The following is a 27,669-nucleotide window of genomic DNA, read 5'->3' on the forward strand; positions in this document are numbered from 1 at the left end:
AACACGGTACGTACTGCAATATATTTTGCATGCTTTGTCCCCTGTAAGCATGTATTTTTTAAAAGGAAAGGTCTACCTACCTCTATTAAGCGGAAACCTGGCTTTAACGGAAATTTTGGTGAGTCCCGCTCGATTCCGCTGAACACAGGTTTCACTGTATTAATAAATCGAACTCGTGTCCTCTGAGCAATGGAATATTAAAGAAAATCCAGCATCGAGTTGGGAAGAATCAGCTAACCACCTTAGTTTGGTTCCTCCTGACCAGACAGTAGAAAAGCACTGCAGCAGAGGGTTTGTGTCATGGATGTCTTGCAGAAGAAGCATATTTTTAATTATTGAATTTACGTAAATACAAATAAACCTCGAACTATTTAAAAACTTCCTGCAATAGGTGCTGAATATGAAGCCTATTCCAAAATTCTATACCCAGCACCAGCTAGTGCCTGATGCCAGCAGCCGAATTGACGTTTGGCGTGAACTAATGAGACCACAACATGTTACAGCGAACATTGTGTCATATAGACAAAATTTCTCGTGACACTAAGAACGTAGAACACCTGTGTCTAAGCGGACTACATCACAGTATTTACTACGTTGTAATAAGAGGACTGGTTGAGGTCAAAGCAACTCAAGATCAAACATCAATTTGGCCACGCACAAGTGTGTAATTTGGTTTCTATTGTTAATTCGTGCGGAATTTTAGTATAAATGAAGGGGATGAATAGGAGATATGACTACACAATTAATTAAATAAAACTACTACTAAAAACCAACAATTCAGTTGTAATTGACACCAATGAAACATTGCACTATTTGCATTCAATAATTATTACAGTGATACAATACAAATAAACAAACCATGTACATTTGTATTTTTCAGTTCTTCTTTCTTTTCAATAAAAGAAATCGTTTCGGGAAGCTTCATACGATTAACATAATCGTCACCACCATAAACCAAGCTCGTATTATGCCTGGTTTGTTAAAACATTAAGACTGGGTATATGAATGATTTGATCCGTTACGAAATTATAAATTCATTTGGAATGTTGTATCTGCCATTCGCCTCGCCATTCGTCAGGATGAAGAAGATGGCAATCCGTTGTCCAGCCTGAAAGAGACAATAGTTTGTTGTATACTTAGTTCTTTACTCCAGGCATCCTACGGTAAAATGATCCATCAATTCATACATGGCTATTAATATAAAGATATTTTCTTTTATCGCCATCTTCATAACTTCCGTGTGTTTTGCAAACTATAATTCGATAATGTACAGGGTGATTTAAAAAAGCGGGAAATTTTGAAAATTAATTTCATGAAAACATTTTTTAAAAATTATTTCTCTCATTTAATAGTTAAAAATATATTTATCTCATTTAATAGTAAAAATAATGCCATTTCAGAATACATACAGATGCAGTCCAATTTATTTATTTATTTATTTATTTATTTTTTTTTTAAGATGACATCTTGCAGGCGAACTCCTTCTCTATGCAAAAATTCCTGCAGTCTCTTCGTTACATTGTTCGGTTCGCACACGGCCTGGAGATTTCTTTTTCATTGCCGAACCAGTTGACTCGAAATTACATATCCATGGTTTAATTACATGTGCTGATAGAACACATCTCATGGCGTCCTAAATTAAAGTGACTACAGAATTCTCTTCATGCCCCCTCCACACTATCATTATTCTTTTAAAACGCTTTGATCGCGAAAGCACGTTGGCCACCATTCCAAGCATTTATGATAACTAAATGGCAGGGTGTAGCTGACTCCCTGACGTACGTTATTTAGTGTTTCCAAACGCCCACTGTTGCCACCTCAACTTTCAAAATTCCCCGTTTCTTTTAATCACCCTGTACTAGTTACTGAACGAGTATATGGGTGAATTAACCTTCTTCGGTTCGTAACCAAGCAGTAGTTTTTATTAAAAATCAGGCTTCTAAATAAATTAAATTTCTCAGCAAATGTGTATAAGTTACAAACCAACAACCTCTGAAAGTTAAACTTGGATAAAACAATTAAGATGCTAGTAGAATATGGGGAGTACACACTTGCAATATATTATAACCACGATGTTTCCAATGAACTACTACGATATATCTGTTCACTCTTTATTGACTTTGGGGCCGCGGTGGCTCAATGGTAGAGGTTCACCTCTGGTGCATGGGGTCCCTCGCGCCAAGTGATCTTTGTGGTGGACAAACACCGTGTGCATGGGTTTCCTCGGAGTTCTCCCGTTTCTTCCCACTTTCTTCATTCCCTATTTTCATTCATTTCCTTTAGACTAGCCGGCATAACCACGGGACGTAAAACTTAAAGATTTCATTTCATTTTTTTTTTCTTTCTTTATTGACTTGACTGTTGTTCTTTTAAACTAACTTACAATTCTCAGAAATGGACACAGTCCCACCCGATACATATATTTTACAACTTCTCTATATCCACCGAAGGATAATATAAGCTACTCTAATCTTCAAGTTTCCAAAACTATCCAACATTATGTTACTTCACTTTTCTAGTGTGTTTTTCCCCCCTCACAGGTTAATTCCACAACTGTCACATCTATACATGTGATTAACGTTGAAACACTTTCCGCCCATATTCTACATCCAACTAACTAAACTAACTAACTTTATGACCTATGGAACCCGGAGGTTCAATGCTGCATTCACAAAAGCTCTCCATTGACTTTTGTTCTTAGCCACCTGGATCCACTTTCTACTTTATATTCCTATTTCTGCGAGATCCATGTTAATATTGTTCTCCCATCTGCGCCTAGGTTTTCCTAACGGTCGTTTTCCGATTGGAATTCTACTTAAAACTTTGAAAGCGTTCCTACTTTCTTCCATCCTGGTTACATGACCTGTCCATCTGAGCCTCCTAGACTTGATGATCCTAACAAGGTTTGGTAAACGGTACAAATTATGCAGTTCTTCGTTATGAAGTTCCCTCCATTCCCCAATCCCGTTCCTCTTGGGTCCGAATTCGTCTTAGGAGCTTGTTTTCAAATACTTTCAGTTTATATTCTTCCCTAAGAGTAAGCGACCATGTTTCTCAACCATATAGAACAACAGGCATGATTATCGTTTTATATATTTTAAGCTTCAAATTTGTTGATAGGATTCGCAACGATTCTATATCCAACAGTAACATAAATACCTACAACAGACTGTATAGGTTTAAGAAACACAAACATAAAATTCAATCTAGTCCAGTTATCCACCCAACCTTGCATAATTTTCTTGATTATATTCGCATCTCCCTTATTGATCTATTACACACTCATCTGTATAAATTGTCCTGCCACATTCTTTCTGGCCTACTCTGAATTAAAATTCTATCCTATATATTCTGCGGGTAACATGTTCTGCTACCTTACAATTCCTATTTAAGTAAAATCGTAATTTATTCAATTACTGCATATTGTAAAATTCTGTATTGCATTCATTTCATCCGCTTGTTCCATTTTTTGTCTAAATGCTTCCTCCAAATTTTGTTTTCGGTTCATCCTTGCAAGGAAGTGTTCTATTTTTATATTTACAGTACAAGAGACAGAATTATATTTTCACAAGATAACCAAAAAAGTTCTTGCCGTTTTTGACATTCGATTTGATGAAGCGTTCAGTAAGAGAAAACGAAGTGACTTACCGGAAAAGTGATCGGGGGTTAGTATAACTATCAACTTGGACTAATACAAGCACGACCTGGCACACACAGCAATCACAGCTCGTTCAGTGTCGAAGAGAAATGGAGGTATTGAAGCAGGTCGTCTGCGATTGTTTACTGTATACCCTTACAGTAGGCATGTTGGCAACTCCATCAAATTGTCCAATACGTCAAAGATTTAGGGAGAGTGCCGTGAATAAACGCACCGCTAGGCATTGGTTCCAGAAGTTCAGGTCGGGAAATCTGAGCCTTTGTGATGAATCCTACAGCGGGTGACCACAAGTGTTGGACCATGAGCCCCTAAAAGCAGTCACAGAGGAAGACAGAAGGCAAACGTGTGGTGAACTTGCCGAATGCCTCCAGGTTTCCAAAGAAACAGTCAGACTTCACCTGCACAGCATAGGGGAGTGTACAAGTTGGACAAGTGGGGACCCTACACATTGTCGGCACGCAACAAGGAACAAGTGACAGCCTGTTTGTGGTTGCTGTCTCGGCTCACGAGTGACGAAAAGTGGATCCAATACGACACTTCTAAGGGTACCAAATATTGTTACTATGTGACCCTGTGCATCATACTCTCAAGACCACCTTGAACGCACTCTCTGTGTCTGGTAGACTAGTCGCTAAGTGGTGCATTACGACTCCAACCACCAGACAACACCATCAGTGCGGACCTATCATCTCAACACTTGCAACGGGTACGACATACATTGCAGCAGAAGGAGCCAGCGTTGGTTAATCACAAGGACGTGCTGTATCTCCACGACAACGAGAGACTATACGTGACGATGACGACTAAGGTTACCACTCAGCGTCTTGGCTGAGACGCTACCATCCACCATACTCGCCGGACTTCGTGACATCAGATTACCACATGTTCCATTTTCCGGACAACGACCTCCGAAGAGAATGACGCAGATATCCAAGACCCTCGAGTTTATCGCCAGAGTATTGCGCAGCTGCAAGTACGTTAGCAAGGGGTACTACATGCTGGAAGAGATTACTTTTAAGACCTAACACTGAGTACCACGCCCTGTATATCTCTCTCTTTCTGACGATCACGAACAACAAGAACTTTCTGACTACCGTGAATATACTTTTCACTTATTAGTTCTTTCATATGCGTTGCAAAACCAAGTACTGTACAGAGTAATAGCATGCGTTTGCACAATGTCCAATTGGGCATTTACCATGGCCTATACAGTTTAGTCTGTCAGATGCCACTGCAACTAAGATTACTGACTCAGTCAACCTTGCTAAGACTATATGATCAGCCTATGGACTGGCATACGTCATGCTCTGTCAGCTGCTATAGCAGCGACCACACTATGACTCTACTGACACAGCCAACTATATTCAATAAACTGTAATACTATTTCTAGTTTAACGCCCTTTACGTTTAAGGAGATGAGTGATTAATGAGAAAATTGGTGCTTGTTAAAGAATTAGTGAAATGAAAATGTGGGAAGCAATGGAAGAACCTCGAGAAAACCCACGGAAACTACGTTGTCCACCGCAAACTCACATACCCTAGTATCGAACCAGGGACCCCTTGCCCCAGAGATGAGTGCTCCACCACTAAGCTACCGTGCACCCTTAACTATATTGAGATTATATAATTAACTTATGAGAATGTTGAAGTCATACATCACCCATGACAGCGAAATGCAGACTCATTCCAACGATATTTAACATTTTAATTAGAAAGATAACACATAATAAAGCATTGATTGAAAATTTAAGCAATGAAAAGGTCTGAGGGAGCCTCTCTCCTTTCCTTCCACTGCAACCTCATTAGCTGTGCTATTCTACGTGATTTAAGCATACATTAGAACATAATTTCATTTAAAAACTAAGAAAAAATAAAATAAAAGGTATGGACCACCGCTCTAAATGTTCTCGCTTCAATTTCTTGTTATGCTGCAGTTACGGGGGTAAGTCAACTCAAACCATAAAAGTAGAAATAAAAATACGCATATGGCGCCAGTGAGCTGTAAGTTGGCATGCCTGTTTACGATAGTATGCCGGATGTTTCCTAGGTGGCAGCAGCCGGCAGATGCACAAAACAAACACCGGCGCAACAACAGTTCCAAAATGGCAGCCCCACTAGCCACATGCACCAGCGAGGAGCAGCGTTCTGTGATTCGGTTTTTGCGAAGTGAAGGTGTGAAACCGATTGACATTTTTAGGCGAATGAAGGTTCAGTATGGAGATGCGTGTTTGTCACAGCCACAAATCTATGAATGGTGCCGGAAATTTGCAAATGGTGTTACGTCTGTGGCCGATGCTCCACGCCCCGGCCAGGCTCGGTGCGTAGTGACTCCAGAGACCATTGCAGCCGTTGAAGCCATCGTTTTGGAAAACCGCCGTGTGACAATAGACGAAATTGCAGCATGTGTACACATGAGTCATGGATCGGCACATCATATTGTGAATGATGTTCTCCAGTTTCATAAGGTGTCTGCAAAATGGGTGCCCCGACAACTGACGCCTGAACTGAAACAGCGACGTGTTGATGCGTGCGAAGACCTTTTGTGGCGTGCTGAACACGAATCGTCACTGGTGACGAAACATGGGTGCATTACCATCAGCCTGAAACAAAGCGAGCGAGCAAGGAGTGGCGCCACTCCTCATCACCGAAACCCAAAAAGTTTCGGACACAGCCGTCTGCAGGGAAGGTTATGCTGACCCTCTTTTGGGACGAAAAGGGCATCATCTTGAAACACTACACGCCACGAGGAACCTCTGTGACGAGTGCTACGTGCTCGGACCTCCTAAAAAATCATCTCCGGCCTGCCATCAAAACAAAACGACGTGGATTGCTGTCAGACGGTGTGCTGCTGCAACACGACAATGCACGGCCCCATACGGCGCGTGCAACGGTTGCGACCATCACAGACCTGAAATTTGAATGCTTCCCACATCCCCCTTACTCGCCAGACCTCGCACCGAGCGATTTCCATCTGTTTGGTCCGCTCAAAGAAGCAATGGGCGGCAGGAAGTTTCACTCCGATGAAGAGGTACGCAACGCGGTGGACGAGTGGTTGCGCCGTCGCCCAAAAGACTTTTTTTCTGCAGGTATTCAGGCTCTTCCGAAGCGCTGGCGGACTTGCATTGAACGAGGAGGGGACTATGTTGAAAAGTGATTTACTTCTGTACCCTGTGTGACCAATAAATAATATTTAAAAAAATATTTATGGTTTTCATTTGACTCCCCCTCGTATTACTGAAAAAAATATCGCTGTGGATTCTTTTTATGAGAAATGAGTTACGCCATATTATTAGGATTATCAATGAGATATTTGTTTATGAAATATCACCAAAATCGCATGAGTCGTATTTGAGGAAATTATTTAAAAAAAAAAAAACTTATTCCCAAGAGTAAACTACCCCTTGCGAATACTTTCATAAGAAATTATTTACGCAACATTATAGGATTATTAATGAAATATTTACTTATGAAAGAATAAAATCACCTGAGCCATTTTTGAGAAAATAGTCCGGCAAAGCCCAGTCCTAAGAGTAAACAACTCTTTATGGATCTTACGGAAGGTACTGTGGCTCAGTGGTAAAGCGCTTACTTCTTGTGCGTGGGGTCCCTACTTCGATCCTCAGCCAAGTAAGTTTGTGGTGAACAACATCGTGCCCATGGGTTTCCTCGCGGTACTCCAGTTTCCTCCCACATTCTGATTCCACTAACTCTTCCATTATCATTTCAGTTGCCTTCATTGTCGTCTCCCTTAGCCTAAAGGGCAGAATAGTGAAACGTTAAACTCAAAGATTTCATTTTTCCTTATGGACTTTTTTCGTGACAAATGAGTTATGCCATACTATCAGGTTATTAATGAAACATTTATTCATGAAATATGAACACAATCGTTTGAGTCGTTTCTGAGAAAATTGTCCGCAAAAATGTCCCCAAAAGTCCAAACTGCCTCTTCTGGATTTTTCCCAGAAAAGTGACTTATATCACGATGTAGTATTGTTAATCTAATATTGATGTATGAAATGTAAACAAAATCTTTACTGCCGATTACAAGAAAATAGCAATTTTTGATTTCCACCCTTTAGTAAAACTACCCTTACATCTAGGGATAGGAAGAAAATTAGCTCCCTCCCCCCTTCCCGGAGGATCTTTTTAAAAAAATAAGTTTATAATTTGGTGTGGATAACTTGAATGATATGGCCTCTGGGCGGCGAGTGTATATACATCAGGACAGGGATAGATATCCCAAAACCCGTTTTTCGACAAGCAAGCATGAAACGCGTGAATCCATTGAATTTCAATTCGATTTTACTCTACGATCACCATACTCTGTTCTTTCTTATTGTTGCTCTAAAGTAAAAGTATGGAGAATTTATACGTCTAGATATTGATATTTTTGGAGGGCGCGGTGGCTCAGTGGTAGAGCGTTCGCCTCCGGTGCTTGGGGTCCCTGGTTCGATCCCAGCTCGCGCCGTGTGGACTTTGTGGTGGAAAAACACCGTGCTCGTGGGTTTTCTCGGAATCTCCCGTTTCGTCCCACTTCTACATTTCATTCATTTGTCATTATCAACGTCTCCTTTAGCCTAACCGGCATAAGCGTGGACGTAAAACTTATTCGCCCTGCCCATGTCTACATCATATTCCTTATCCTAAAGTTTCTTCCTTACTTGATACCTTTACACAATATACATCTTATCATATATCAGATATACTTTGTCATGCTACTTTATTGAGTCAATATTTTGATATTGACTAACATAAAGATTTCATTTCATTTTTCGATATTCTATTTCTATTGCTACAAAATTTGAATAGCAGTCAGCAATGATGTTGGAAATTTGTTTCATACTACTCTATAAATACTAGATGCCTGTGAAGTCACATTTGAGAGAATGTAATATATTTTCCTTGTGTTAAAAAAAAAAAAAACTCCGAATTATGTCAAACTGTCAAGATTCAATCCAAAACCTTTCCATGTTTCCCTTATGTCCGATTGAACGTCAATTTCTTATTCTAATAGATACATGATTCTTATATGTTAAAAATGTTTAACTGCATGCAGTGTTACCTTGCTTTTTAAGTGAGAAGCTGAATTGCGAATACTCCTTCGAAGCAACGTCACTGGCCGCCATCATCGCTTCCAAAGGAATTCTTACTTCTTTCGACTTGGAAGAGGGGAATTGGGCAAGAGATTGCTGCAGACGAGTGAAGGGGGAAGACCAAGCATTTGTAAGAGGGATATTTCCATTGTTCAGAGACGGCTGCAATAAACACAACACACCTTAACATTTAAAAAATATGCTATGTTTCTATGTCATTTCTTTAGGAAATATTTTAAATAATTAGAATTTCCCAATTCATCTTAGTCAAAATATGTAGAAAATCGTAGTTTAACAAAAAGAAACTACCGGTGTAATGTTTATTATATACCAGTGAATTAATTCTTCATTCCATATATTTCAGATGATTTCTAATATACTTCGTATTTTTAAAAAAAAACATCTTCACAAGAATCTTCTTTCTATTTAATATTATTATCAGTACTATTTAAAATTGCTGTGTGCGTTTAGTTTTACAACCTGCCATTGTATACTGCAGACTAATGAACAATGGTCTTATTAGAGATCCAAACTCCCTCGTGGCTGCATGGTTAGCGGGGAAGACCCAGGTTCGATTCCCAGTTGGAACCCCAAGGGGAAATGGATCTATTACATTTTCATAACATAGATATCCTATACTCACCAAAGGTTCGTTATTATGCGTGACTAAATGCGTAGCGATTCCCAAAAGCAACGCATGGAAGTACGCTTCGATTTGATCAGCAGCAGTTGACGTCGCATGAAGAGGCACCAAAATTATTTTATTTTTCATGTCGACAATCAACAGATAGGACTTCCCTCTGTAGATGTTGAGTAACAATTTAATATCGTCCGCTGTCATCATCCCAGAGCTCACTACATGGTTTAAAGAAGCGCCTAACTGGATTCGAAATCCACACAGTTGAGGCTCTGCAACATAAAACAACGACCATAGAATAACAGAATAAAATTTATTACGTCTTCTTATAATATATAATAACAAACATTAATAACAACATTTTTAAGAAGTTCTCGTATTATAGCTTATAAAATTCAATAATTTGGCTAGGGTCGTCAGACTTGGTCAAAGTTAAAGTAAATATAAGAATTGAAAATGGAAGTGCCGGTGGGTATCATATTTGCATTTTATATATATACAACAAATTCATCTTCCATTTCTACTATATATATATATATATATATATATATATATATATATATATATATATATATATATAGAAATTACAATGTTGCACATGTTAAGATTTTACACCACACAAATCAGGGAACACATCTAAGAAAAAAACATTCAAATCTATTTGTATTAAAAAAAAATCAACTTCTGACTGACGGAAATCAGACAGAGCATGATTTCCGTTATTACATTATCACAATGCACAGAAAATAATAATAATAATAAAATTTTAAGAAAAATGCACCGAAAACTCACCACCAGTCATCCCTCAAGACCAACGATTTGATATTAGTGAAAACGATTTAAATCTTTTACATGATATATACGTTGTCACTGAATTCCGTGTCATAATTATAGAAGGTGATTTCCTATATTAAATGAAAGAGGGAAGTTCTAATGAACATTAGGCCAGAAAACGCTTTGTTTCAATTATAAACCACCAAAAAATACGAAACAACATTTTAAAACGCATCCTGGCTTTAAAAATATGAAACATCTCTCAAGCAGTTCAAGGAATTACACAGGAAATAGTATGCGCTCTAAATATTGTAATGTACCGTAATTGCGGCCTGATTGGACCCTTAAGGGGCTACTTGGAGCCATACCAAAAACTCGTTTAAAGTCCCATATGCAATGCAATATTGAGTGAGTTCAGAGTTAGATCCATTAGATGGGATCATAATGCAGGCGTACACACATTGAAAGTAGTTCTGTGGTAGGCTACGAAGGAGCAGTGTTGGGGAGAAAGGTCGTTGACGAAGAGAGTGTTTTTATTGACCGCCAAACTTTTATATGTGGACACTATTTGCAAGAAAGTGGAACCAATGCTAAGTAAACACATAAGTAGTTATAAATAGGTTAATGAAACTGACATGGTAAACTTTCTCATATACAGTAAGATGTGTGCGTAATTGCATTATTTATGAAGTATGTACACATGACCTGGAAAACATGGATATTTTGTCCCATCCAATCCTTTGTTATCTTTATCAATGAAAAATATAGGTTTGTTATCACGTGTCACACAAGTAAGGACTTTTTATTGTTTCCTTAACGATACCAGTACAAAATGGTACATCAATATAAAAGATTGCTTGGAGGTCGAAAATATGTTGATTTTTCATAACAGCTTGAAGAGTGTTTAGCAGCAATTCAGTCGGGGAATATGTCGCATAAAGAAACAGAAGCTCACTTCAAGATAAGTCGTTCCACCATAGAAAGAAAATTAAAGAACAGATCAAGGCAGAATCCGGGCCGTCTGAAAGTGTTCACTGAAGAAGAAGAATTAGCCTTCGCTAGTCATCTTGATAAAGTTTGTGATTTCGGATTCCTCGTTGATTAACTTGATTTCAGATTTATTGTGATGTCCTATTTAGCCATGCATGGGAGAACTGTCATTGCTTTCTAAGACAATCTTCCCAGTCGAGATTCGGTGAAGTTATTTTAGAACTGCACTTCCAGTCAACGACTAGATTCGCTGCTAAGATAGATAGGGCTCGTGCAGCTGTAGAAGAAAACGTAATCAGCTATTACAGTCATTATATTTGATAGTACCTCTTAACATGTTCTCTTTGTGGTTTGCAGTAAATAAAAAGTGTTGCTCTTGGAACACCTACGTCGTACTTAGTCTCAGAGCAGATTTCAATGCTTTCTGTAGGAAAATATGAGGGTGGGTTCAAGTAGCCCGAACAAGAGTCTTACTTGGACCCATTTTTTACAATAATCGCCTATGCTTTGTTTTCAATATATGTAACTAAAACTGTCCTCAATATGTACAATAAAGCCTGTAGTTCCACTTAATATGGGCTATGACAATAACTTTCAAGTTTTCGTGGATGAAAACAGGCCGAAAGAACGAATTTATTGCAAAATTGGGTCCAAGTAGCCCTCATCTACGGTACCACGTGCCTGTGTTTATAAACATTACACGTGCTCCTGTTGGTAAACAACAAACACGTGTATTTACGAGGGAGTACTACACCCCACGTTGGATTACTACAGAAGCAGACGACGGACCACGTAAGAATCACATGACGACAACAGCAGCAGCGCCACCGTCGCCCGGAGCGTCCATACAACGAAGAGGAGTCCAGTCTGCGATTGGCCACCCCTCCTTTAGCTTGCCTGGAGCTCTAGGAAAAACCCTAACTAAAAGCCTTTAGTTTGCTGCGGAACTCTAGTCTTCCCTTCCTCCCGCTTTAGCTTGCACGGAGCTCTGTCGTGTGCCTACTCTCTTCTGTTCCCCATGTACACGAAGGCCGAAGGATCTAGATTACAGGTTCGTAACTAAGACGGTGTGCCCTCGGAAGAAAGTGACTAATTGGATGTAGCTAATAAATTTGATGAATATCGTGGACATAGTTACGCTGATCTAAATACCAATAAAGGAAAACTTGGATATTCAGTCGTGAGTGAATCTTACATCCAATGTATTTTCGTACAGCTAATGTTACCTGTAGATCCCGGAGAACGTTTGTTTACATATACATCATTTTTTTCTTCTTTCTTTTAAACTTCCTGGCAACAAACCCCTTTCACAAAATATAGAAAGCAGAAGAATAAATAATTGTAGTTTATATCTTTAGGTGATTATTTTGTGGTTTAAAAATACACAATATTATTTTTCAAACTTATTTAGTTTTTTTTTAAGACAATACGCTACATATTACACACTTCCTTCTTTTTCAAACTTAATTACAAATAAAAAATCAAAGATTATTTATATGTCAGAGAGACATTTTTACAACATAAACATAAGGTAATTAACAAGTAATAAACATAAACCCAATAGTGAAGATAGACATAACGTCGGCATATATATAAAAATGAATAAACATAAACCAAACACTGAAACATTAAAACTGAAATAAAATGAACAAATCTGTAACGGTCTATTACAGTCGGAATCCCAACCTCAGTTTCTTGGCCTGCTTCGGCTCTGTGGCTCTTAACCCCTTCACTGCTTGCTTCGGAGCATTAAGGTTTCCTACTCCATCTACTTAGCTTACTCGGAGGTCTGTAGAGATCCTGCCTCAAGGCTGCAAGGTTTTAGGCTACCTTTTGCTACTTCGCGTTAGAGAAAGTTATATTGTAGTGCTTCTGTAAATACTGTTGTATTTTATTAGAAGATTTTTATAATAAAAAGCGGTAGTGGAAGTCGATTCCGGAGTCTAATTTACTCTACATAGCTCTACTTACACCCACAAGGGAAAGATCTTTACAATATCTATGTTTCACATCTTTCTGTACCAGCATAATGAATTGTATAGTTGAGGTACGAGGATACACTTCTAAGTACTAACTGAATAATCGTTGCGTGGGTACAAAGGACTGTGAAACACGGATATATAGATAGAATGCATACTAATTCTTGTGTAATTCCTTCAACTGCTTGCAAGAGATCCCATAATCCTCAAGCCAGGGCATTTTAAAACGTGATGTTTCGCATTGTCAGCAGATTATTAACTATGAAACGAGGTGTTTTCTGACCCACGTTTATTAGCATAGGCGCAAATCTGTCTTCAACATTGGGGGGGACGGGTAAGACCTTTTCCATATTATATATATATATATATATATATATATATATATATATATATATATATATAAGCGATGCTCAACATATTTATGAAGTTGAAAAACAATGCTGTGGAGGACCATGGTAACAGAATTGTCTTCAGTGGCGTATTTAGGGGCTGTCGGGCTCAAGTTCCCCCGAAATAAATTTATTTGTTTTTCGCATTCCACGTACAACAATAATCTTTCTTACCATTTCTAAGAAGGTCATTGACTTTCATTCTCTTATGTTCTTTGTTCAGAAATAATACTGTATTTGTCAAATTTCATTCTATATAAGAACTACGTCCGTTTGTTCTTTCTTTCGTCCTTTCTACTTTTCTGTTTTTGTTTCTTGACGTTACTTTCTTTCGCTTCGCCTGTCATAGTTTATCGACCGTTGTCAGTTGTGATTTAAGTTGGCCGTCATCAGTAACACCAAAACTAAGAGGAGTTGATAAGCGAAACTGGTGTTCCACACAAACTTGCGCGGATATCAACATGACGAAACTTTAATTATAACAAAGGAGAAATTATATTATTTAGTTATTTTTAAAATAAGGAAATGTTTGAATTAAAGAAAATCAAAATGGGGGAATAAATAGGCCGTGAAATTAGGTAGGCAAAGAGGATGCTTGCTTTTTCTTGTATGAATAGGATAAAGTGTTAGATTCACTCCTAAATTTTTATATCATATCATATATAGGATTTATCGGTCTGCAATTCTTACCATTATAACTTCAATTTATGCATAAATTAAAATATATTTTATTCTCAAACTCAGGTGGGCAATTGCCCACTTCCTTCCTTGTATTGGGCATAGCCCCTCGAAACAAATTCCTAAATACGCCATTGGTTGTCTTCAACATTGGGAGGTGGGCAGATTTGTGGCTTATTCTAGGGAAGGGAGATGAATCTCATATTACGGTAGATGATTCTGATTTCTTAGGTGAACCTGTTGTAGAGAATATTATATATCAGGCGATGTAGATGAAGTAGTAGTACATATCAGTATTACAAATCACTGCCGTGAACACATTCTGAAATCTGAAAACATGCATATTTATAATTGCTGTTTCTAATTAGGCATCCACATAGATACACGTTTAAATTGTTTTATAATAATATAAATAATGACTTCTCCAAAACTATCAAGGTAGAATATCAATGATGTATGACGCAACAATACTCTTATTTGAGCAAAATTATGATAATCTCAATAGCATTACAGAAATCATTATAGAAATCTGTCATATACTCTTTAATTAACAGATGAAACCTTAAAATTATGGAGAAAAATATTCCAGCAATTGAATTCTTTTCTTTGCTTACGAAACATCCTCTCTCAAAAGAAAAATTGGATGGTTCGATCAGGAATGCGTTAAACTAGCAGAGAAGAGAAAACAGGCAAAATTACGTTGGCTACAAAATCCGAATGAAATAACTACACAAAATTTCGTAGACATCAGGCGGGAAACTCCCAAAACTTTTAGAACAAAGAAACGTGATTTTTTGGAACGCTAACATTAAGGAACTTCAAGATAATAGTAAAATAAAAACATTCGGGACATGTATAAGGATAAACGAATTTAAGAAACGCTATCAACCTCGTGCTTATATATTAAAGAAAGCTGACGGAACAGTTCTCATTGATACAGATAGCATTTTAAATAGATGGAAAGATTTCTTTGACGATTTGTTTAACACGCAGCCAAAAACTAATGTGTGTGAAGAAAAGGAGACACACGCCGCAGAACCGTATATTCCAGAACCCAACCATATAGAAGTAGAAATCGCTATAAAGAAATTAAAGAAACACAAATCTCCGGGTGTAGATGAAATTCCGGCTGAGTTAATTTTAGCTGAAGGCGAAAAATTGTGGAACAAGATACACAAACTCATCCTCCTTATCTGGAACAAGGAAGAATTGCCACAAGAGTGGAAAGAATCAATCATTGTTCCAATCCACAAGAAAGGCGACAAAACTGACTGCAATAATTATCGAGGCATGTCTCTTCTGTCAACATGCTATAAAATTCTTTCAAACATTCTATTAGCAAGATTGACTTCATAGGAAGATGAAATTATTGGGGATTATTAGTGCGGATTTAGACCAAATCGATCAACTATCGATATTTACCATTGCCAAATACTCGAAAAGAAGTGGGAATGCAATACCCCGGTACATCAACTATTGATTTTAGAAAGGCTTACGAGTCGGTTAGGAGTGAAACATTGTACAACGTTCTTACAGAATTTGGAATACCGAACAAGCTAATTAGATTAATGACGGCATGTTTAAATGAATCCCAAAGTAAAGTCCAGGTAGGAAATATTTTGTCCACGAGCTTTCACGTCGAGAATGGCCTGAAACAAGGAGATGCGTTGTCGCCCATATTATTCAACTTTGTCCTGGAATACGCTATATGGAAAATCAGATAGTAACCAGGGCCTAGAGTTGAACTGTGTTCACCAGGTTATGGCGTACGCTAATGAAGTAAATTTAATAGGAGATGATAGGAAAACAATAGAAAGAAATGCACAGGTCTTATTAAATGCTAGCAGGGACATGGGTTTAGAAGTAAATGCAGAGAAAACTAAACACATGGAAGTGCGTCCGGACCGTAATACAGCAAATTATGGATGCGTTAAAATTTTAAATGATACTTTTGATAAAGTGGATACTTTCAAATATCTAGGATCAATATTAACAAACGAAAATCATATTAACGAAGAAATTAAATGTTGACTAAAAACAGGGAATTCGTGTTATTATTCAGTTCAAAATCTCTTGTCGTCGCGAATTCTGTCGATGAATTTGAAGCTTAAAATATATAAAACGATAATCATGCCTGTTGTTCTGTATGGTTTCGAAACACGGTCGCTTAGTCTGAGGGAAGAACCTAGACTGAAAGTGTTTGAGAACAAGATCCTGAGACGAATATTCGAACCCAAGAGGAACGGGAATGGGGAATGGCTGAAACTTCATAACGAGGAACTACATAATTTATACGGTTTACCCAACATTGTTAGGGTCATCAAGTCTAGGAGGCTTAGGTGGGCAGGTCATGTACCTAGGATGGAAGAAAGTAAAAACGCTTTGAAAATGTTAGCGGTAAGACCAATCGGAAAACAACCATTAGGAAGACCAAGGCGTAGATGGGAGAACAATATTAAGATGGATCTCGCAGAGATAGGAATATAAAGTAAAAACTAGATCCACTTGGCTACGGATAAAAGTCAGTGGAGAGCTTTTGTGAACGCGGCATTGAACATCCGTGTTTCATAGGCCATAGAGTTAGCTTACGAAGCATGAGTAGATGCCTAGGCTGATACTACAAATAGATGAAATGCGCATTTACTGAAAAGATGGGTTCTACTGACATTGGATACTGTATATACTCTTCGTATGTTAGGGCCTAGGTGAGATAAGATTTCACATCAGGTTACGTCACGCACAGTCGCACGCCTTCATTTTCATTAAAAGTGGAAAAGCCAAGAGAAACCAACCTTATCTCACTTTCCTTTGTGGCAGACGGACACAAATCATCACACATATATGCAAAAAGCAGTTCTCAAATCGAATTATTGGGAGAGCCTCCAGTTCCAATGTTGGGGGGGGACATGTCTGCCCATTTCTCCGAAATTTGTCCCCGTATCTACAGCTGAAACAACTTTCCAGAATGAGGAGAGGGCCATATCCTCTTCTGGCATTTATTGCAATTTGTGCCCAAGTAGCGGAAGTGGAATTAATACATATTGATGAGACTACTAAAGGCACTACAGCACGAAGTTCAGTCTGAAATACTACAGAATACGATTCTCTCTTTAAAAAATGGAAAAGCCAAGAGAAATCAATTCCATCTTACATTCCTTTGTGGCAGTAGGACACAAGTAATCACACTTATCCCAAAAAGCACTTTTCACGTCAGATTATTGGGGGGGATAGTCCCCCCAGGTCCAAGATTGGGGGGTACATGTCCCCCTCGTCCCCCCGGGATTTGCGCCAGTGTTTATTAGAACTCTTTTTCTTTCATTTGATCTAAGGATAACCTGATAAATTTATGGCACGGAGTTCATTAACACTCTGTATAACAATACCCCACAACCATATTTCTACTAAAGTCTTTTGATACCCACTTCTTGACCATGTAGACAGCTAGCAGCGAAAATTCGACGTTTAGCATCATTTTTCTGAATATTCAATAACCTAACACACAAAGAGTGAAAAAGTGACTGACTAGACGGGGGATGGAACCCGAGACCTCCAGCATACCATGCCGATGCGTTAATCACTACGCCACTCAATCCGCTTTCCAGACTGTCTCTTTGTGTGTTATAGAATTCACACTTATAAAGGATCTGGTGTTCGTCCCTTCATTAGTATATATGAAATCACAGCCGTCATAAGGTGCTCGGTATATGGACACAGGATTATCCAATCATAGCAGGGGTCTGTGGTACAACCCACGTCGTCCAACCGACCTCGTGAGTGAGTGGCTGTTCTGGAAAACAAACTGAGTGGCGTAATGGTTAACGCATCGGCACGGTATGCCGGAGGTCCCGGGTTCGAGTCTTGGTTTAGTTACTTTTACGCAACTTTGTGTTATAGAATTCGCACCTATAGAGGATCCATCGGTTTTTTGCCTCCTTTCATTAGTATGTATCAATCTATAACCGTTTAGAGTTTAGTGATAAGATTCTCTTCAAACGGTTTACATTGTAAAGCTTATAGCGTACCTTTTTTAATGTTTATGAAGTTTTTAATGTTAAGTTTTCACTATTTTCTAGTAAGTCAAAATAAGTCTTATATATGTGCTACAGTTTCTATCTTACCATCCAATCCGCATCCAAGGATGACTGACTCCTGCGAGTTGGTATGTTTGGGCGGAGGCACAGCTTGCGTTGTAAGGTAAGTGTTAAATAACAGAAGAAATCGCCCACGGTTTAAGGAATCCATTTTTAAAGTCTTGACAGCTTTATAATTGGAAAATAAATGCAAACAAGTGAACACAACAAATAGCATCCAAATAAGCCTGTAGAGAAAAATACGCAACATATTAATAGAGAAAGGTTAATTTACTTGAAACATTATTATCCCATCTACAGCTATAGGATATTCAAGCACTATCTAATTGTATCGATTTTCTGAATAAAGTTACTTCGTAGGTCAAACGAATTTTGTGTATTTCTGCTACCCCAAATTTAGTTTATTTCTCCGGGACAAATCAAAAAAATGCCTTTTAATACGAGGGCAGGTCAGAAGCTAAAGTTACAAGGCCGTATATTTCTAGAGTTCCGTCTGTCATAATGGAATAAGAAGTGTGCGATAATTTGAATACACGGAGTTGGCAATGGTGCAAAACTTCAGCCACCCGCCCGTAGAGTGCTAGTTGTAGATAAACAAAAATGGCGACTCGTTTGCAAAACTTGTCTCGCGAAGAAGTCTGCTCAGTTATTCGATTTCTGTGGGCGAAACGTACAACCACTGCTGAAATTCACCGGCAGCTGGTAGAGGTTTACGGAGAGACTAATGTCGCGTCAGCATGTCGCAGAATGGTTTCGAAAGTTTGAGGCTGGCAAAGAAGACGTCACCACGCTATTGAACCAGTTTCGCTGGGACATCATCAACCACCCTTCCTACAGTCTGGACCTCACTCCAAGTGATTTTTACCTGTTCCCGCAGTTGAAGGAGCACCTAGGAGACCGTCGCTTCTCTTTAGGTGAGGAGGTGACACACTTCGTGACAACGTGGCTAAACACGCACGGACGGATTTTTACCAGGAGGGAATCTTCAAACTCATCCCACGTTGCGACAAGTGCCTCAACCAATATGGAGACTACGTCGAAAAATAACTTAATGTATGTGCTATCTGTTGGCTGTATTGGTTGTATGAAATAATACATACACGTTTCACTGCAGGCTTGGTAACCTTACTTTCTGATCACCCTCGTACTGTCTTTCAAGTTACAGACTTCCCTTAGTCTTTTCCCCAAAATTTTTGAATTGAATGTTAGAAGTTACATTAAAAAAAAAAAAAAAAAAAAAAAAAAAAAAAAAAAAAAAACTATGGCCTATGGAACCCGGAGGTTCAATGCCGCGTTCACAAAAGCTCTCCACTGACTTCTATCCTTAGCTAACTGCATCCAGTTTCTACTTAGCTAACTGCATCCAGTCCTCAGCTAACTGCATCTTAATACTGTCCTCCCATCTGCGCCTAGGTCTTCCTAATAGTCGTCTTCCGATTGGTCTTCCAGTCAAGACTTTGAAAGCATTTCTACTTTCTTCCATTCTAGCTACATGACCCGCCCACTTAAGCCTCCTAGACTTGACGACTCTAACAATGTTTGGTAAACCGTATAAATTATGTAGTTCCTCGTTATGAAGTTTCTGCCATTCCCCATTCCCGTTCCTCTTGGGTCCGAATATTCGCCTCAGGATCTTGTTCTCAAATACTTTCAGTAGAAGTTACATTCCTGATATTTTAATTCTACTTAATGCTAGAGATTAGAATTTCCGACTTACGATTGATTTTCGCTAACAACCGGAAGAATAATGATACTGGCAATCAAAGCAGAAAGATTGACTAGCGTCTCTTGACTTCCGTCCTTCGCTGATACATCTGCCATATTCCCTCTGCAAGCCTAGAATTATATTAACATTTTCATTAGAAAATTAACACATCTATAAACAAAATAATTAACTATTTATGCTGCAATCCCCTCAAGCATCCCAATAAAAAAAGTTCAGCCCTTGATTATTCATTGATCTGCTTATTTAGTGTATGTACACTTAGCTGATGAATTATCTTAACCTTTAAATAAAGCTCTCTCAATATGTCGGCTAAAATATCATGAAATATCCTACGTTTTCATATAACTAATTAGTTAAAAAATGTACATTAATAACGCATATTAATACTGACATGTAATGCAAGTTTTGGCCACTCTAAAGTACACTGCAATAATAATATAATCATACTGCCTGAATTTCCAACAGATTAAAAATGTTATGGTAATTACGAGACGTTAAAAAAAGCATCTACTATTTGACACATTGTATATATGTTAGCCTATTATAGGTAACGTCCGTATCGTTTTCGACTTTGATACAAATCTGAAGTGTTTGAGAATGGCTGATGCGTTAACCACTACGCCACCCAGTCCACTTCCCAGAACAGCCATACACCCTCTCATTCTTGAAGTTAGTGTTTTCTGCTAAGACCAGATGCCTTGTACCACTGTGATTGGACAATCCAGTGTTTATATATTGCGAACACCTCTAACGGTTGTATTATTATTGTATATTAATGAAAAAGAGGAAACAATCGGATTTTCTACACATCAAATCCTCTGTAAATGCGAAGTCAATGATGCACAAAGAGTAAAAAAGTGAATGACTGCACCGTCCGTACTTACAGAAGACTCGGCGTGTAAAAAATCCTGTTGTTCCTTCCTTTCGTTAATATACAATGACAATACAGCCGTAAGAGGTTTTCTTAATACAGGGACACTGGACTGTTCAAGCACAGCAGCTAGGTTGTGGTACAAGCCATGAGATCAAAGTGAAAAGCAATGACTTCAAGAGTGAAAGAGTGTATGGCTGTTCTGGGAAGCGGATTGGACTGGGTGGTGCAGTGGTTAACGCTTCGGCACGGTACACCAAAGGTTCCGGGTTCGAGTCCTGGTCCAGTCACTCACTTTCTCACTCTTTGTGTATCACTAAGGATTTGGTGTGAAAAACCCTTTGTTTCTTCCTTTCCAGGGTTGGCAAAAACCATGGTTTTTGAAAAAATCAAAAAAACCGTTTTTTTTGGTTTAAGCCAGGTTCTTTTGGTTTATTTATTTATTTATTTATTTTATTTTATTTTATTTTATTTTATTTTATTTTATTTTATTTATTTATTTTTTTTTTTTTTTTTTGATTAAATAATTTTCTCTATGCATTTGTATCACATATGGACAGAAATAAGTTTGTTTCGCCTTGGTTATTATGCAACAATCGGGTTATGCAGGAAGAGGTCACATAAGCTTAAAGCGGAATCCAAACCGCTTCTCGGCTTACATCCGAGAGAAATTGTCCTGCATTTGAACTCGAAACCGGGACTAATTGGCCACAAATGCGATACGTCTGCCGACTCACTCACGAAGGACTTCTGATAAAAAAAAAAAATACGTTTTACCGATCCTTACATACTTGTTAATATAGCTGTCAAGAGTCATTTCAGAAGGACAAAAAGATAAGTGAAACCATTATACAGAATTATATGGACAATTTCAAAGTAGTGCAGAGTACAGAAGAACTATTTCAATCCAAATTAATTCACTACGACTATTATTAGTCCAAGTTAAAGAAATACGACGACTTAATTTGCACATCAGTAAGAAAAGTGAATAAAGATAAGAATTGTTTGAGTCCACTTTGGCTCTGACCCATTTATACATAAATAGATACCAAAAATACTTCTGATTTTAATAAATGCCTCTCGTGGGGTTTGTATGACCCCCCCCCCCCAAAAAAAAAAACAAGTACGGTATTTCGATGTATTTTATCAATAGTAAACATTATTAAAATGAAATAATATTTAGAGTTTTTCTTTGATTGCAATTGCATAACAATAATAATAAACTATAAAAGATCACAAAACAGAAACATTCATACTTATATAAATATAAAAAAAATGCTTTTGTAGTATAATCTCTTTGAGTAATGAATGGGGAATTTAGATCTGAATATAATACGAATAATATACGTGAGTGAATCGTGATAACCCACAAGTGTGTGTTCATCGAGATTTTACGAACACTTACAATTTTACGAACATGTTTCGTTTTTTGGTTTAAACCTTTTTTTTTTTTTTTTTTTTTTTTTTTTTTTTTTTTTTAACAGCTGGTTTAAACCACCTTAGTTTAAACCAGCCAACCCTGTTCCTTTCATTAATATAGAATCTGTTGCTGTTTTAGTTAGCTATGTGTTGCCATTAGAGCCCAGTCCAGTCCAGTCCCATCCGAACCATAGATGCGTGTAATGCTCAACACGAAATATCAAATAACATAGAAAGAGAGATTACCTGATGCTGTGTGACAGCCGCTCTAGTGGCTCCCCCTGCAACTCCGACAATAGCTTTCAATACAGTGGATCCACACATAACGAGCCGAAAGTGTGACGTCAGAGGAGCTATTAGCTCCACGAACATTGCAGCATCGTTTATGAAATCAGCCATCAGACGCCATTTCTTGCAGTCAGAATCTAAGTAACTCCTACAGGACAGAAAACAAAGTTATATCAAACAACAAAATTTGGAACGTTACCTATTAGAGAGAGAGGAACAAGTTCGGAGAAAACTGCGATGGAAAAACTTCTTTTAACATGACTTGAGCTAAAATATAATTTGGAGCGCATCTGTTACATCTACAGTAACTAAATAGAGGACTTGCGAATGTTGTGCCTGTAGATTTCATCTACGGAATAGTTTTAGAAGTTTATTGCTCTCTTTGCGTTCAATCTGAAGTGTTCGTGGTTAGATGTGAATGCGATGGAACATATATTGGTATGACGAAGAAAAATATCGAAACAAGGTTAAAGGAACATCTTATAGATTCTACAGATTACGAAGGAAAGTTGTTAAAACACCTAGGAATTTTACAACTTCTAAATTTCGGAAGTCAAAATCACATGTAAACCTATATCTCAATTTGTAAAAATCGTTTCTAAGTCCTATATAAGAACAAAAAAAAGCCTCCATTAAATCGTGATCAAGGCCACATAGACAAATATTGAGATTTTTAACATTAAAAACCTTATTTAAAAATAGATTTACATTAATTAATTCTTATCTTGTTATAAACTGCAGTCAAGTTGAGTTGTTTGCTCAGAGGAATCCTGTAAGAGCAACAAATTGCATATACGTTAGATATGGCAACAACAAATCCAATACCATTTCATGCATATTTAATACAAAATGTGAATTTTCAAGTGAATTTGTACATTTGTAACTTTTTATACTACGTTTTCTGATTAATCCATATATATAAAAGTAACCAAGGAAGTTCTGTCGCTTTCTGTGAAAGTCTGTGTTCAATTGGCCCTCACATCGTGAGTGAATGCGAATGGAGATAAGGCGAAGGTCAGTTCTTGGCGTGGGTATATCCAACATACTACCTGGTTGTGGTACTTCAGTTACACCATGAACTTGCGTAAGGACAGAGTGAACATGGGACCACCACAGAGTTTCGTAAGGGCATGTATGCTCTACGAGTTCAAACTAGGGTCTCAAACGCTGCTGTAGCGGTGCGGAAGATATGCCAGGCCTAGGGTGTTGCGACTACGCGAACAGTGATGCGGTGGTTTAACAAGTTTAACGACGGTGACGAAACACTCGAAGACGCACCACGTGTTGGAAGACCAACACATGTACAAAATGAAAATCTTCAGGTTGCAATTGAGGAGAACAGTGGCCAGATATGTGAGGAACTAGAACTACAATTCAGTGTGTGAATGAAGAAACCATTTGGCAAAAACTCCATCAACTTGGGAAGCACTACAAGTTGGTCGATGGGTCCCACATGATTTGATTCCAGGCCAGGAGGCAACGAGCCGACATCTGGTTTTCTTTGCTGAATGAGGAAGGAGCCATTTTTGGACATGGTGTTGATATATGATGAGAAGTGGGTCCTGTACGAAGCTCCACGGCGCTGTCATCATTTGTTAGCATCCTATGAACCTCTTCCAAAACAGCCAAAAGCAGCACTGCACCAGAAGAAGGCCCTCCTTTGTGTTCGGTGGACTGCTTGCGGCATTATGCATCGAGAACTGTTACTAACTAGTCAGAGCATCAATGAAAATGTGTACTGTCAGCAGTTGAGCCGTGTTCAAGAAAAACTCAAAACTCTGGAACCAGTATTCTGAATCGCAAAGGGGTCCTCCGGTTACAGGACAACGCTAAGCCCCACATGGGTAGGATGACCCGGGACACCATTCTTGCCTTGGATGGGAAACACTTTTGCATCCGCCATAATCCCCAAACATTGCACCGTCCGATTATCACCTGTTCCATTCCTTGGACAATAATCTTAGAGGACGCTAGTTCAAATCTATAGGAGAGGTGCAAAATGCACTTGATACCTTCTTCGCTTTCCGGCCCATCAAGTTCTAACGCGATGGAATCCACAGCCTTCCAGAACGTTGGCAGAAGGTCATCGAAGCTGACGGGGACTATTTTTGATCTTCCAGGTACGTCTTAGGTGACATATCGATATTCGAAGGTGGTGAGTGAAAAAGCGACAGAACTTTCTTGGTTACCTTTATATATACCTCAGATCGAACCAGGGACCCTATGCACGAGAGGTGAAGTTCACCTGGTGAACACTCTACCACTGAGCCACAGCGGTCCCTCCACCGTTTACAAGAGATTCCTTATATTTGCTGGATCAGTGGTAGAGGGATCCTGGTGCAGAGATCCCTGTTTCGATCTCATCTCGCACCAAATGAGCTTTCTGGTGGACAAACACCGTGTGTGGGGGGGGGGGCGTCGGGGTTATCCTGTTTCCTCCTACTTTATTCATTTCAACAATTCATTCATTTCTCATCAATACCGTCTCCTTTAGTCTACCCGGCATAACCGTGGGCCGTAAAACTCAAAGATTTTATTTTCGTTTTCTTGTTAACTATTTCTGTATGTGATAGTAACAGCCAGCTGAAATGTTTTACACTATATTCAACTCAACAATATCTTAGTTGATTTCAGGTTTGGCGTTCCTTTCCGTAGTGAGACTCTATTAGATGTGGACTCCAGCTTAACGTCGGATCCGAACCACATTAACTCCAGTCGGAAATCAAACTTGTGTCGCCCGCGTTGAAGTCGCATACGCTAGCCATATAGCAAAGAGGAACCTCTCAAGAAGTTACTGTTAATGGAAGATGTTAATACATCGAATAAACTTTTGTTCTCCTACATAAACTGATGGAGAGAAGCGTGATTCCGCAAATTACATCGAAAACAATATTGGTAATTACAGTAGAACATTTCTATTTCAAGTGTGCCCCCGGAAAATATGTGAAAACAATATCTACTGTTTTGCGGTGGCTCAGTGGTAGAGCGTTCACCTCCGGTGCTTGGGGTCCCTGGTTCGATCCCAGCTCGCGCCGTGTGGACTTTGTGGTGGACAAACACCGTGCTCGTGGGTTTTTTCGGGGTTCTCCCGTTTCCTCCCACTTTCTTCATTCCACCACTTCACTCATCTCTCATCATCACAGTCTCCTTTAGCCTAACCGGCATAACCGTTGGACGTAAAACTTAAAGATTTCATTTCAATTAACAATTCTTGTAATATATCTATCCATTTATAATTTCCTTCAGTATTAAACTTTTTCCACATGTTGTTTAAGAGTTCTGTTAATACGTTCTATGATGTGTTTTACGAAGACATATGCTCAAAATTGAAAAATTCGCAAAATATCATCTCTCTATGAGTTACGGTTTCCGAAATATGGCTCCTTAAATCTGCTGCTTTTTTTTTTTTTTTTTTTTTTTTTTTTTTTTTTTTTTTTTTTTTTTTTTTTTTTTTTTTTAAAGAATATCTTGGGAATGGTAAGTGTGACGCGAAATATTCCATCACTTCTTTCAGATAGTTTCTGATGATCTAGCGAATGAAGGATTCAAAATTGAAAAATTCGCAAATAACAATCATACACACACACACACACAGCTATAGACAATTCAGTAACAAACTTTTGTTCGCTGAAAACAGACACTATGTTGCCCAATAAATTCACCACGAAGTCACACTGGTTCTTTCTTTATGTTTTCTTGTCTAAATTATTTAGCTTAGTTAATGTTACATATTAACCTCATTATCACAAATATCCGGTGACGTAATAAACTAGCAGGTAACGAAGAACCAGGATTGGCAAAAACCATGGTTTTTATTGGAAAAAAAAACGTTTTTTTTGGTTTAAACCAAGTTTGTTGGTTTAAATAATTTGCTCTATATATTCATATCATATATGGACAGAAATAAGATTGTTTCGCCTTGATGTTATTATGCAACAACCGGGTTATGCTGGAAGGAGTCACATAAGCTTAAAGCGGAATTAAAAACCGCTTCACGAGTTACATCCAAGAGAAATTGTCCTCCATTTGAACTCGGAACCAGGACTAATTGGCCACAAATGCGATACGTCTGCCGACTCACTCACGAAGGAATCCTGATAAAAATACGTTGTACTGATCTTTACATGCTTCTTAATATAACTGTCAAGAGTCATTTCAGAAGGACAAAAAGATAAACAGTTGCACAAGTGAAACCATTATCCAGAATTACATATGGAAAATTTCAAAGTACTACGGAGTACAGAAGAACTAATTTAGTTCAAGTTAGTTAACAACGACTTGTATTGGTCCAAATTAAAGAAATACGACGACTTAATTTGCATGTCAGTAAGAAAAGTGAATAAAGATACGAAATATTTGAGTTCACTTTGGCTCAGTCTCATTTATACATAAATAGATACCAAAGATACTTCTCATTTCACTAAATACCTCTCGTGGGGTCTGTATGACCCCCCCCCTCCCCCACACACACAAAGTACGGCATTTCGATGTCTTTTATCAACAGTAAACATTGAAACGAAACAATATTTAGAATTTTTCTATGATTGCAATTACATAACAATAATAATAACTGCAAAAAAATCACAAAACAATAAACTTATATAAAAAAGTTGCTTTTGTATTATAATCTTTTTGAGTAATGAATGGGGAATTTAGGTGTGAATATAACACGAATAATATACGGGAGTGAAACGTGATAACCCACAAATGTGTGTTCATCAAGATTTTACAAACACTTACACTTTTATGAACATTTTTCGTTTTTTGGTTTAAACCAGTTGGTTTTTTTGAAAAAAGCAGCTGGTTTAAACCAGCCAACCCTGCGAAGAACCACGAGAAACCCAGAGTCTGTATACTGTAAAGCCAATTCTCGCAACCTGCGCTCGAAAACGCGCTTCAGTTAACTTTTTACCATTGAACCAACGTGACAAGCTATTTTTAATGACGACTGTAAACTCTTTAGAGTTATTAATACCGTAGATGATGTCACTTCAAGCTGACATTGATATGTTAAGTAACTGGTGCTCTAACTGGAATCTGTCTTTAAACCCCAACAAATATTCTTCTCCTTAACCT

General features: G+C 38.2%; 1 protein-coding gene and 1 non-coding gene across 2 annotated transcripts in view; one reads left to right on the forward strand and one right to left on the reverse strand.

Annotated features, from left to right (window-relative positions):
* Positions 1 to 763: 763 nt before the first annotated feature.
* The window catches only part of LOC145694340 (RUS family member 1), a 42,046-nt gene continuing 15,140 nt past the window's right edge, over positions 764 to 27,669 (reverse strand). Inside the window, exons 4-9 of the mRNA XM_081770462.1 lie at positions 22,552 to 22,741; positions 20,007 to 20,125; positions 18,317 to 18,516; positions 9,395 to 9,660; positions 8,721 to 8,913; positions 764 to 1,108 (exon numbers count right to left, since the gene is read on the reverse strand). Coding sequence (XP_081626588.1) covers positions 1,035 to 1,108; positions 8,721 to 8,913; positions 9,395 to 9,660; positions 18,317 to 18,516; positions 20,007 to 20,125; positions 22,552 to 22,741 — 1,042 coding nt within the window. The 3' untranslated portion in view covers positions 764 to 1,034. The remainder of the gene's footprint in view (positions 1,109 to 8,720; positions 8,914 to 9,394; positions 9,661 to 18,316; positions 18,517 to 20,006; positions 20,126 to 22,551; positions 22,742 to 27,669) is intronic.
* TRNAR-CCG (transfer RNA arginine (anticodon CCG)) lies at positions 8,055 to 8,126 on the forward strand. Its single transcript has one exon. It is a non-coding gene; the product is annotated as a tRNA-Arg (tRNA).

This window comes from Thermobia domestica, chromosome 9 (assembly GCF_964235325.1).
Source record: "Thermobia domestica chromosome 9, izTheDome1.hap1.1, whole genome shotgun sequence".
NCBI lineage: Eukaryota > Metazoa > Arthropoda > Insecta > Zygentoma > Lepismatidae > Thermobia > Thermobia domestica.